The 14,557-nt window shown below is 37.3% G+C and overlaps 1 protein-coding gene across 10 annotated transcripts in view; it reads right to left on the bottom strand.

The window, feature by feature from the left end:
* The window catches only part of NCOR1 (nuclear receptor corepressor 1), a 184,524-nt gene that overhangs the window by 118,670 nt on the left and 51,297 nt on the right, over nt 1–14,557 (bottom strand). For all 10 annotated transcript variants that reach the window (XM_027861867.1, XM_027861868.1, XM_027861871.1 and 7 more), the window contains 2 exons: nt 11,061–11,243; nt 5,987–6,100 (listed from right to left, as the gene is read on the bottom strand). In XM_027861867.1, coding sequence (XP_027717668.1) covers nt 5,987–6,100; nt 11,061–11,243 — 297 coding nt within the window. The remainder of the gene's footprint in view (nt 1–5,986; nt 6,101–11,060; nt 11,244–14,557) is intronic.

Below are 14,557 nucleotides of genomic sequence, written 5' to 3'. Positions count from 1 at the left end.
CCATTTTCCAACTGAATGACACCTTTATCTCCAGTTCTTTGCTACCATAAAAAGTGCTGTAATGAATATCTTGGCATATATGGGACCTTTCTGTCTTTGACCTTATGATATATGTGCATGTGCGTGTGCGTGCGTGTGCGTATGTGTGTGTACATAACAATATGTACATATATACAAATATATAGCTATATATCTCTGGGTCAAAGGAGGCAGATGTTTTAGTCACTTTTTTAGAATGATTCCAAATTGTTTCCTAAAATGATTATCAATCTGCAATTCCACCAAAGTACATGTGCTTGTTTTCCCACCACTCCTCCAACATTAACTGTTTCATATTTTGTCAAATTTGCCAATTTGCTGGATATATCTCAGCTGTGTTGACTTGAACTTCTATTTATTATCAGTTATTTGGGATAGTCTTTCATGTGGCTAATCACTTATCTACTAGAGAATGGCTCAATCCTAAATATCTGTGTTAGTTCTTACATCTTAATTCTGAGATCACTAGAGATATTTCATTCAAAAAATTTTTTAAATCAATAGTCTTCCTTTTCATTGTAGTTGTGTTGATTTTTTTTCCACAGAAAAGTCTTTCAATTTTATGTGACTGAAATTATCTATTTTATCTTTAGGGATCTCATATCTCATTTGCTTCAGAATTTTCACCCAAGGTCACGGAAAATACCTCTATCCATTCTACTCCAATTATTTTAAATGATAACATCTCTCATATTTAATTCAAATAACCATTTGAAACTTAATTGTGTATATGGTGTGGGATGCTAGTTTAAACCTAATATTTTGCCACATTGCTTTCTACTGTTCCCAATACTTCTTGTCAAACAAGACATGTTTCCTCAAGACGTTTATGTTCTCAGATTTCTTGAAGTCAAAAGAGTTCATTTTTTCCTGATTCATGCTTACCTAGTCTATTCCTCTGATTTAAAGTTTTTGCCCAGCATCATAGTTTTAGTTGTTCCTGCTTTATGATATAATCTGAGGTCTGGAAATACTATTTCCTTGTTTACTCCTATTATCTTTTCACATACCCCTAGAAATTTTAAATTCTCTTGTTTATCCAAATGAATTTCTGTTACTTTGCTTCAATAAAGTAGCATATAAAGTAACTCCTTGGACATTCTGTTGGTATAGCATTATATCTATGATTTAGGTAGCATCACTAATTTTAATATAATGGCATAACCCAAACTTGGTGAACATCCTTCCAATTATTTCATTTCTTCACAAATTCTCTAGAATATTTTGTAATCAAGTAAGTTCTATTTTGTTATTATTTTGAGTAATTTCACTTTCTGTTTTCTTTTTTAAAAAATGGCTACATAGAAATACTGTTCATTTTTGCTAGTTTATTTTGAGCACTGTTATTTTCATGAAACTAAAAGTCTCAATTAGTCTCTTTGCTGATTCTCTGGGGTTTTGTAGGTAAACCATCATATAGTCTATAAATAGGGATAATTTTCCCCCTCCTTCCCAAAGTTTATGGCATTAATTTCCTTTTCATCTTGTGTACTGCTACCATTCTAAAACTACATCAACTACTGGTGAGAAGAAGGGACATTCTTACTTTTGCCCTCCACGTTTATTGGATAACTAAAGCTTCGAAAATTGTTAAAGGCAAATAGAAATTAAGCAGCTAAACAGCAAAATTTAATTTTAAAAGGAGTGCTAAATATTTTAGAATTTTCTCTCACTAGTAACCTGAAACACATTTCTGGCCTGAATATTGGTTTCATTTGCCAATATATAATAAAGTTTACTAATTCAGGCTAAAATGAAGTTGGACTGAATTAGTGAATACTAACAAACATACAGTAGATATTCAGCATTGATCAAACAGAATCAGACTTGTTTTTAATAAGTATTATAATTTTAACACATAACTAGAACAAAAAAAGGATTACAAGATAGAGATATTGACTATATAAAAATTAAAAAACACAACAAATCAGAAACCTAAACAAATCTACCTTCTATTAATAGTGTTAGTATATCCATTCATGTTTCAAGGTTTCAAAGGAAACAAACAAAATAATTCCTTTAATAGGCAGACAATCCCCCTTATAATCTTAATTTAGTACACAACAAAAATCAATATTTGAATACCTATTAACAAGACAGGGTATAAGGTGCTGTCTTTGATACAATTAATATAAATCCTTGCCCTTAAGGAGTATACAATTTAATTTGGAAAAACAGAAGTATAAAAACATGGAAAAAATCACTACAAAAATATGAAAAAAGGAATATATACTATTTTACACTATTTGCTTAGGAAATCCCCTTAAAAATAGTACCCAAATATCAATCCAACCAAGTCCTTGATGAACAGAATCCCATTCATGAGTATTCAAAGGAGGAAGGCCCAAAGGACTCCTCATGAAAAATGCTATCTGCCTCCAGAGAAAGAACCAATAGCATCTGAATTTCACTTTCTTGCCTTCTTTCATTTTTTTTTTTGTTTCTAGTCTTCTCGTACAAAATGACTAATATGGAAATGTTTTACATGACTGCACATGTATAATCTATATCAGACTGCTTACCATCTCAGGGAGGGGGAAGGAAGGATAGAATTAAAAACTCAAAATTAAAAAAAAAAAAGAATGTTAAAAATTGTTTTTACATGTAGTTGGGGGTAAAATTAAAAAAAATTTTTTTTAATTTAAAAAAAAAACAAAAACAAAGGCAGTCAACCAGAACGGCGAAGGGCCTCAAGATCATATCAAAGGAGAACTGGCTGAAGAAAATAGAGATGGTGAACCCACAGTAGAGGGGGCCTAGCTTCTCCCTTCCTTTGGGAGGACAAGGGAATGACGGAGGAGCAACATGATAGTTCTGTTGAAATATCTGACCAGGTGCCACGTGCAAAAGGTTTACACTTGTACTGCTTGGCGCCAGAGAGAGAGAATTAAGAGTTAAACCAATGGAGGTGGTATCTGTTGCAAGAGGTAGTGGGGTCCTCACAGGCAGAGGCCGCATGAGCACTTCTCAGGCCCACGACAGTGGACATTCTCATTGGGCACCAGCTGAACTTGATGGTCTCCAAGGGCCCCTCCAACTCTGATACTCTGTGACTCAAGCTCAAAACTGTTGGCTTAACTGCTAGTAAATATATCAAGTTCCTAACAAATTTAGGCAAAATTAAAGTCCATATTATAGTTCCTTCTTGTGTTCCAGTGTCATTCATTTGCAAAGTACTCACACATACAAAAAAAATAAACAAATAGGGTATTTGGAGAAATTGCTCTGCTGACTCTAATAACTACTTTCTACCATACAATATTCTGAAACTTGAGAACCAATGAATACTTCTGGAGTCCACAGCTGTGTGAAGTAATTACAGGTCACGAGACTGTTTTTAGTTATTACTGTGGTAAAGTGGTATGTTTGGAGACCAAATGAATTCTAGTCTGAACTTTAAATCTTACTTAAGCAGAATTTTCTTGCAGAATAGCCTGATTCTAAAATGTTCAGCCTTGATGTTCCAACCATTTTACTGGATGGTAGCTAAGTCTCTTACACAACTCCTTACGTACACATCATCTTATGAGGAACTTAAGCTGCACACACTTAAATTCCATAAAATGGGGAAGGTGGCGGTGGAGAGAAGGAGGAATTTATATCACCTGCTTCAACACATGGCTGGTGTAAATACAACATGAAATGCTCTGGACTTAACGCCCTCTTCCTTGCATCTTGGTTTTCATTTTGTCTTTGTAACCCCAGAGTCTGACACAGAGATAAAGACTTAATAAACTTTCTGGAATTCAATCAAATGTATTTAACACAGACTTCCCTGTTTTAGAATGAGTTCTAAGAAAGCAGAGTGCCTGTATATCTATATATTGCCAGGGCTGAGCACAATGACTTAATAGATACTTAATAAAGGTTTTTTTGAGTAAATAAACAATAAAGTGCTAAGAAAAGTCAGCATTATAATCATTAACACAAAAACTAATAATTTAAGTGCAATAGACCCAATCTACTATCAAGTTGGCAGAGGTAAGTAAAAAAGAATAAGAAGAAAATGTTCTAATATTTCGAGCCCTTACCTCTAAATTTTTTCCTTTTTTTCTTTGTGGTGCCCAATTATTTAGGATTGATCAATAGGGGTTTTAAAGGCTACTGGGGGGAGGAGCCTCATGGCAAATACCAAGCAATAAGTACACCGTAAGTTATATAATTTTGCAATAATTACTAATGAGGAAGTCAACAACTTCACCATCAGAGGACCTAATATTAATTACAGATTTCATGCATTATGTCAATCTTCCATCTTTTAGGATTTTAAGAGTAGTTCAACATACAATAATGTTACAGTCCAAGAATAAACAGTCAGGGAAGATTTTTTCCTTTGGGCACAACATTCAGAATGACAAGAAAAGTTACTCTATACAGCTATGACCAAAATTAAATGTAAACAAAATTTTCCACCAAATCCTTTTTTCTGAAAGAATTTCACTAACTTTTGATTTATGCCTATAAATCAAACAACCAATTAAACATCAGATGAATTTACATTAATATTCATATTTCATTCACACTTGCGAAGATAATGAGTCAATAATATTTGGCACAAAATACTTAAAAAGTAAAATGGTAGCCTTTCAGGACACCAACTCTCTAATATCCACAAAGTACTTCTAACTTTATATTTATCTCTTATGCAAGATATTTCAAAACGGTTAGGTTCTGAAAAAACAAAAACAGCTACAAAGCTAGCTTATGAACCTACCAAGAAGCTTTGCACATATAAACAGTCTCATCAGTTCTCCATTTACTAATATCAAACTAATTTACAGCAGAGACCTATCAAAGACAACACCCTGTCAAAAAGAAGAGTCATAAAGCTCTCATCTTGAACTAGGTCTGCTTTACTCCATTACTCCACTTGTTTCAAGTCAAGCCTAATTCCCTTTGGCCCCTAAGCTGGTTAATCAGACGTGACCCTTAACTGTGTTGTACAGTGAACACATGTTTTGATGGCTGCACTTTTTATAACAGCACGTCAGCTGAGTAATATCACAGCTTTTATATAATACCTTATGATAGCCTCCAGCTAGCAATTCCTTTTCCTTTATCATTTAAAACATTATAAGCTCTTGGCTAAGTAAGATTTAGCATTTAAGGAAATACAGTTAATTTTTAGCATACATCTGATTAAAATTGTAAATTTTATATATAGGAATTCTAAACAAAGCCACAATCTTTTCACATAAGTTTAGTAAATGTTAAAAGCTGACTAACATGGAGAAAAGGTCAAAGACTTATAAAATCACATTTCACAACTGTGCGCATACAAATGACTACCATTATCTACACTAATTTTTATCACAAATAGTGCTTTCGTCATGATAGAACACAAAAAAAAGTGAAACCAACATACTAATAATATTATAACTGCAGTCTGTTTCAAACCAGTGGGGATTTTTAATTCAAGGAAAACAAGAGATAAGGAAATTATTTCATGAAGCAATGAAAGCTAAAATTGCTTTGAAAGGTCCACAGTCTCTTGTAATTTCCAAGTATAAGTTCTAAAGTTTATAATAAAGTTTAGAGACAATTTCCACCTGTGACACTGCAGCCCATTAGTAATGAATGTTATAAGCATCCCCTGAGAGTTTAAACCACGGGAGATTTCTCTTTGACTTGGGCCAGCAGAGAATGCATACTGCCACCGAGAATCTGTAATTAGATGATTTCCCCCAAGCCAACCAGACAAATTTCTATTTCATGACATATGAACTGCATGTAAGAATGAAGCCTGTTTCCTTACAAAAGATGGCTATCAAAAGCTTTCAACAGAGTCAGGTTCAAGTCATGACAGTTCATGAATCCTGAAAGATTTACAAACTGAACATTTTAAATGCTCACTGCAACCTATACTCAAAACCAAGAATGGAATGGGTTTTTAATACGATGCTGAAGATTACATTCAACAATCAACTCCCAGCAAACATAGGCTTACCCGATTTTCATCATAAATAATTTGGACAATACTTCGGTGTTTCTGCTCCACAGGAGGAGGGGACACAGGCTTTTCTGGCTCTGGAGGCTTAGCAGCTTCTTCTTCAAGTTGTTGCTAAGAAACAAAAAGAAAAAGAAATCAAACATCTGCAGCATGTTATCCCAACTAATAATTAGTCACTAGAGATAAAACAGACTACTGAGCAAGAGTTGGCTACTTCTGTTGTATAACCATTTTAAAAAAAAAATTAAATGAACACCAATACAATAAGAACCATTTTTTCTGTGCAATGACAAAAAAAAATGCAAAAGACAGTAAGATGGGAATCGATAAGCACAGAAGGTATATTGATATTTTTATTCAAGTAAAAATCACCTTAGAATTTTTTTTAAAAGCATACAGAAAAACAGAAAACAAGGAGGTTGGTTATTTCTTCATAAAACTAGGTCATAAACACCCCCCAAAATGGTTTTAAATAAATTTTAAAGGTACAAAAAAGCAAACTAAAAGCATGATTCTATAATAAAGCCCAAAATTTTTTTAAGTGATACAACTTATAAACATAATAATGGATAAACTTTAAAAGAACCATTCTGTTTTAATCACATAGTTGTGCTTAAACTATCATAAAAATGACAATCATTACGTAGGCAAGATAAATAGTACAAATATAAAATGAGAACTGGGAAATGCTAGGTAAGAAATAACTAACATTTATACAGTACCCTAAGGTTTTTAAATACGTTACCTTCATTTGTATATGTTATCATTTGATAACACAAAACAGTAAAATATTTTTTAAAAATCAAGACTAGAAGAGGCCACAAGATGAAGATTCCAGAACAGAAGCCTTGAGATGTATGATCTATACATAGGGTTTTTTTAAAATACTTTCTCTGACTTTGGAATCTCCCTATTTCCTCCCTCCTTTATAGCTTTCTCCATGCCTAAGCTTGGGCCAGCTCGAGGTGTTAGCCTATCTGAACATTTGATACTCCCTCCAGTCATAGGCTATGCAAAATTCTTTTAATCACACACATCCTTACCTCATGCCAAATTGTGTTCATGTCCCCTGGGAAGATTTCATGGAGGAGACTTGCTCCAGTAATTATTCAAAATTGTAAAGAATCTATGACATCAGTAAATATTTTATTTCTCATCTCTCCCTATTACAACATAACGTATTTGGATATATACCTGTACAAAAAGTTTTGTGCTTCTCTATGTCATATGCAGGCCTATCTTAGTCTTTCTTTCTGAAAAGTCTTTAATTCCTGTCACCCTGGCAACATCTCTTTACTCCATCTTCCCCAGAGTTTGACAGAATGCTAAGCAAAGAGCAGAAGCTCAACAAATGCTGGAAAAACTGAAGAAGAGGTTTCAAAGGCAGGCAATAAAACTGACTCAGTGCCTGTCATAAAGAAAGCCCTCATCACATAGAAATGGGGAAGAGTAAAGCAGTGAAAACTCTTTAGTCTACATAGCAAAGCCTAACTAGATGTGAACATTAATATGAGGAAAAGTAATGAAGTGTTCTTACAAATTAGAAATTAGAAATTACAGAAAAGGAGAGGGACTAAAATTGTGGTAAACAATTTCATACAGAGGGTCATTAGTCATCACTAAGGTGCACTTTTGAACACATCTGCTAAATTTTATTTGAAAGGAAATAATATATCAAGATATTTATAGAAATTCAAGAGTTGAGCAGTCACTTGCTAAATCGTGAGGCTATGCAGACACTCCTAGGAAATATCTTCTCAGAAACAACCAAAAACAGATCCCTATTAGTGAGATTTTCTCCAGTATCGTCCCATGAACCATGGAAAACAATGACTAATTATTAACTAGGCATGTGACCTTTAGGCAGTCATGTAAAATCTTTGGCCTTAGGAGTTAGACTAGGCTAGATCATCACTCAGAGCCCTTCCAATTCTAGAATCACATGATCCAACTGTTCCCAACTAGCCAAGACTCCTGAACTCTAAAACTAAAAAGCTAAAAAAGATAATGTTCTAAACCTCTCTTTCCTTTCTCAGTTAAATGTTTAGAAAAACCTATCTACACCCACTGCCTCCACTGCCCCTCAAACTTCTACAACCTAGTTTCTGATTTTATCACTCAACTGAAACTGCTCTCTCCAAAGTGACCAGTGACATTTTTCATTGTCTTTGCTCAGTCCTCTAATCCTTCTTGATCTCTCCAGAGCATGGGAAACTAGAGACCACCCTGTCCTCTCTTCTTGGGATTTCAAGGCGCCGCTCTCTCCTCCTTCTACTCCTCCCTCCCAGCTCCTCAGTTTCTTTTACTGTTTTTTCATCCATACCCACATAACCACGTAGGGTGCATCACCCCATTCTCTCAGGCACCTCATCAGCTCCCCTCGGTTTAATTGTCAATCCATGAAGATGATTCTCTCATCTGTATATACCCTCTCTTAGAGGTTCTCTTGAATGCTAGTCACCTGCACTATTAATTATCTACTGAACATTGCACATTCAATTTCCCATAGGCATTACAAACTAAATACATCCAAAACAGATCTCACCATCTCCCACCCCACCCCACTCCCTCTGAAGACCTGGTACTCATCGGAATTTCTTCATTTCTGGCAAGGAAACCACTACGCGTCCAGTCTCCCAGTTTCACAACCACAAGACTATCCCCAGCTCCACAATCTTCATCCATCTACCTACCAATGAGTTGGCTAGATCTAGGTATTTCTAAACATATATGCATATATGTATGTGTGTACGTATGTGTGTGTATTTCTAAACATATATGCATATATGTATGTGTGTACGTATGTACGTGTGTATGTATGTAGGAGCTGGGTGGCGCAGTGATAAGAGTGCCAGGCCTGGAGTCAGCAAGACTCAACTTCATGAGTTCAAATCAGGCCTCAGATAATTACTAGCCGTGTGACCCTGGGAAAGTCACTTCAACCTGTTTTGCCTCAGTTCCTCATCTGTCAAATGAACTGGAGAAGGAAACTGCAAATCACTCCAGTATTTCTGCCAAGAAAATCCTAAATGGGGTCATGAAGAGTCAGACATGACTGAAACAATTCAACAATATGTGCATATGTGTACATACATATTTGTATGTGTATATCGGTTTGTGTGTGACTACACATACATACACACACACACACACACATATCGCATGTCAGGGCCACATCACCTCTTTCACATGGACCATTTTCACAGCTTCTTAATCAGTGTCCCTGCCTCGAATCTCTCCCTTCACTACTGTCCACACAGCTACCAAAGTGAGCTTCCAAAAGCACTCATCTGTCCACAGGATTCACCTACACAAACTCCAGTGGTTCCCTACAGCTTCTCGGATCAAATATAATCCACCAGAACATAAACTGCTTGAGAACAGGACCTGGTTCATTTCTGTCTTTGTATCTGTAGGCCCTATCCAATTGCCTGGCTCTTAATAAATGCTTACGGACTGAGTTAGCCACTTGTCAGTCTGGGTCATCATCTCAAGTTGAGAAAAGTCCTAGAAAGACAGAACAGTTCTGTGGAAATTCTGAGGGACTGGGTTTGCGTGTTCTTAAATCAGACCAAATCCTAGTCCCTCATGGTTCTGCTTCTGGTCCAGACTAACACCTCATCATGTGGAACAGAACCAAAATTTCTTGAATAGGAGTAAATTCAACATTTATCTAAAACAAATTGAGTTCCACATATTTCCTTTTCTCCACTGTCCTTCATACCCCTTAATTTTACCTTTTCCTATTACATCCTAAAGACCAGAAATCATATATTTGTACCTCAAAGGGACCTTAGACATCATCTAGTCCAACACTCTTATTTTACTGATGAGGAAAATGGGCCTTGGAATGGTTACTTGACTTGCCTAAGGTTATACTAAGATGAAAAGAATTAAATCATTACAATGTGCCATACACTATACTAAAGTCCTGAGTATACAACTACAAATGAGAAACTATCTCTTTTCACAAGGAGCTATACTTATATAGCACTACCAGTTCCAGACTGGTTTGTTGCATGGATGATCTCTTAATATAGTATAGTTTAAGCCCACCTTCCCCATTCGCTTTTCAATCCCAGATTACTCTGAACATTACCTACAATTCTTTATCATGAGGTAAATTCAAAACATCGGTTTACATTATAATAAAGCAACAGAAATTGGGAAAAGCATTGGAAACTAGTGCATCAACACTCTCATTTAGAAGAACCTAATTTTCAAAACAATTTCATTGATTTAAGTCATTTTACTTATAAATTAGGTCAGGCTGATCACCCATCTACATCCCAAAGTAATCTTACACATACTTACTAACAACATAGTTAATGCAATGTGATTACCACTCACATTCAGTTCAACATAGAGCCAACATAAAGTAGCGAAGAGTTAAATGGATCTGAAGTTAGGAAAACCTCAGCTTAAACCTTGTCTCTGAAATATCCCGTGTGGCACTAGGACAGTGATTTCAGGGTCCCCTAGCAGCTCTTTAAAACTGGAGGGGGGAGGGGAGGTGTAGACATGTTTTCATCCAGATCTTCCCACACCAATGAAGTCACGGGTCCAGGGCGATCCCACCTCCATTCAAGTCTACGTCTTCATCAACAAAGGCCCGTGAGTTAGTAAGACAAATGAGACAACTCCTGGGCTCACAGAGCCTCCAATTTCTGCTAGGCTCAGGCACAGCATGTGAAGGTCAAGGGCAGCTCTGGGAGGAATCTGAACTGGGCTTTGGAGCAACATAGAATTTCAGAGGGCAGAGAGATGGACAGAGGAAGCAACATTAAAAAAAAAAAAAAGAGGAGTGCACACATTCTATTTGGGGAGGGTCAGTTATTCCACTGGGCTAAAGATTTCGCTCTGCTTGGGGATGGGTAGAGCTGGAGATCGTCAGTGGCAATTGGGGGGGAGGGTGAGAGCTACCAAACGTACCTGATGACCCCAGTGTAACCAGGCTGTGCTCTGGAAGATTAACTTAGCGGCAGCCCACATGTCAAAGGAGGAAATGTAGGAATAAAGTTGAGCGGCAGTGGCGATACAAACAACATGACAGACCACAAAATGTGCTTACCTGCTTCTTTTTCAGTTTGAGAATCTGCTGCTCTACCTTTGCTATTTCTCTATCCACCCGGTCCATGCTCTGTATTAACTCTTCCTTGGAAAGTTTGGAAGGAGAAGCATTCTGGTCGTCTCCACAGGGCTGGCCGGAAATGGGAGAAGATGGGGCTTCATGTTTGCTTCCAAAAGCTGGCTCCTTGAGAAGAAAATCAATGGGACCAACGATGAAAACAAGTTTCTCTCAAATGAACTAGCCAAAATTTGAAAAAACAAAAAAAAGAAGAGACTACAAACTTACATCTTATGGACATCGTGCTATTCTAGGCAATAAAGATTTGCCTGACTTAATGCTTAATGGCTCGAGGGAGAAAAGATCTTAAGAGATTATCTAGTCCAACCTACTCATTTCTTAAGTAACAATTTAACTGTCAAGTAAATCTGTACTACGGCAACTTTTCTTAGAATATTAATGTACTCGGAGATAATCCTTTTCCAAAACTTTTGTATTGTTTTCTTTTGTCTTTACCTCACATTCATTTTCCAATATATTCTTTCCTCTCTCCTTCCCAGACAGAGTCAACCCTTTTAACAATGAATAAGAAGGGAAAAAAGCAGTTCAGGAGAACTCATGAGCACACCAACTAAGTCGTGCTTTGTACCCGCAGTCCTCCGCCTCTACCGCCTATCTCTACTTGGGATCAACAGTTTGCTTTCCGTTCTGCGGCTGTTGTTGTTTTCTCCGACGCTGCACACGCTGTCTTCCTGCTTCTGCTTCCTTCAGTGCGTACGAGTCTAGCCATGTTGCTCCAGTCTTCACATTCATCATGGTTAACAGCGCAGGAATATTCCACGACATCCATGTATCAAAATTTGTTTAGCCATTTCTTCAATCAATGGGCTCTGCCTTCTAGGACTTTGTTACTACAAAAAGTATTGCTATAAATATTGTGGTGTACAAATGGACCTTACTTTCTCAGCATACTTTCAAATCACTTTTGAGAATGGCTGGACCAATTCATAGCTCCACCAATAAGGTGTTAGAGAACCTGTATTTTCCCTATCACTCTTTCAACATTACTATTCTCATCTTGTGTCACCTTTTCCAATTTGTGAAATGAGAGGAGAAATCTCAGAGTTGTCATTTGCATTTGTCCTAATATTAGTGATTTAAAGCAATCTTTCATATGCTTTTTTATAGCTGGCAATTCTTTTGAGAACTATTTCTTCATGGTCTTTGACCACTTACCAACTGGAAATGGCTTTCAGTGTTTTATTTTTGCCTTAGCTCTTTATGTATCTTGGATGTTAGGCTCTTTTCTTATGCAAAGATTCCCCCCCCCCAACTAACCCCTTTTTTTCTTACCCTAGTTGTACTGATTCTGTTCATGCAGGAGTACACCTTTATGTTATCTAAACTATCCGTTTTATCTTTCATGATCACTTCTGCCCCTTGTTTGGTAAGGAATTTTCCTCTAAGCCAAAGCTGTGAAATGTACTTGATTTAATTTTTTAGTTATCAAAATTTCTTCACATTTTTTCAGGTAGTGATTTTTTAAAAATATTAAAGTCACCCATCCATTTTGAACTTAACTGTGGCAGGTGGTATAAGAAGTTAATCTAACCTAAGCTCTGCCAAACTCCTGTCTGGTTTTCATAGTATCTTATCAAATAGAGAATAAATAATTACTAAAACCTTTTTCAAAATAAAAGTCACAAGACAACTAGGTGGAGCAGTGGATAGAGCACTGGCCCTGGAGTCAGGAGGACCTGAGTTCAAATCTGGCCTCAGACACATAATACTTACTAGCTGTGTGATTCTGGGCAAGTCACTTAATCCCAATTGCCTCACACACACACACACACACACACACACACAAAAAAGTCACATAATTCATCCATCACTTTGAGAATCCCAGAGTCAGATGTTGGTAAGCAGATAAGGAGCAGGAGCAAGCAAGCAGCGTGATTTTGAAGAATGAAGGGAGAAGACATCTTCTTGGCCATTTCTTTCAATTTCCTTAAGTCCTACAGCACGTGCAGTAGGTAAAAGGGGTTACTGCTCTCTAAGCGCCCAACCTGAGATGCAGCAGTCAAAGAAGGTGAATGCCAGTGTTTGACTCCTCTTCTTTCTGGAGCTTCTACCAAGCATCTTAATGCTTCTCTGCTCTTCCCCAGGCTGCCCTGCAGACTATCTACCATATGGTAGATCGTGCGTCACCCTGGAAGCTCTCTCTACCCCTGGACTATTTCTCACACTGGAAGTACCTCGAGGCCTAACCGTCTAACTGGCTGGTTCCCTGCAGAAGCTCCCCAGGCCAAAGATGTCCCTCCAAGGTGAACGGCTGACTCTCCTCCACTGGGGGAGTGTCATGCCCCAAGACAGCTACTATTCCTCCCCACCCTCTTTCCACCTTCCTTTTATATGCTGTCTTCTTCCATTAGAATGTAAGTTCTTTGGGAACAGGGACTGTCTTTCCCACATGTGTTTGTATTATTAATAAATACTTGTTGACTGTTGTCCTCAGAGTCAGGACTACTGATCCTTAAGCTTGAAGATTTTATAATTTTGCCTAAGATACAAGACCATTCCACCAATTAAGAGAAAACAATGGAGATCTGGCTATAGGTGCTGCTGACATTTAAACTGTCCTTGATCATAGTACAGAAATGTAAGTAACCTAATAAGTCATATTATGAGGACAGACTTCTACCATTAGGATAGCATGATAACACTTAGACTGAGCATAACTCCTAAGAGGATGAAAGTGACATCTCACTTTATTCAACGGAGCCTATACTAAACCTTTTACACACCTAAACTGTGGTAAATCAAATATTTTCCCATTGGATAGATAATAATTAGATAGCGCTTTAAGATCTGAAAAGCATTTTACATATATTATCTCATTTAGTAGGTGCTATTATTAGCTCCATTTTACAGGTAAGAAAATTGAGACTAAGAGAGTTCAGTGACCTGGGGTCACATAGGAAGGAAGTGTCAGACGGATGATCTAACTCTTTGTACCACATTACCTAACTGCCTTGATTAACACTGTTTGAAATGCTCAGGCAAATTTTCAGAAATTCCAGACTTAGAAAGGAGCTCAGAGGTCCTCTTGTCCCATTTATGCCACCACAGCAATCTCCTCTAAGTGATCACCTGGCCTCTGCTTGAAAACCTCCAGAAGGGCTCCCCCTCTCTCCTGAAGGAGACTCAAGTCTTACTCAGAAGCCGTGCAGTGACTAGGAGGGAAATATGTGAGCAGAACTCAAACACTGGCCAGTCCTTCAAGGCTGCAGCGCAGGCAAGAAGAGAAAAGGGTCATCATTCAGTAACCCTGCTGTTCTACTATTAATGACTCCCTATCTCACACAAATACTCTTAACCCCAAGGGAGAGACAGGATACAGCAAGTGCAGGCAAGTCAGACCACCATCACCGCCCTGACCACCATCTCTCCCCTTGCACCCTGATGACCCTGGACAATGAATACAAGAGCCTTATGAATGC

Source organism: Vombatus ursinus, unplaced genomic scaffold, assembly GCF_900497805.2.
Source record: "Vombatus ursinus unplaced genomic scaffold, bare-nosed wombat genome assembly UNPS02014768.1, whole genome shotgun sequence".
Taxonomy (NCBI): domain Eukaryota; kingdom Metazoa; phylum Chordata; class Mammalia; order Diprotodontia; family Vombatidae; genus Vombatus; species Vombatus ursinus.
Note: the sequence above shows the minus strand (reverse complement) of the source record. Positions and strands in the feature narration are given on the sequence as shown.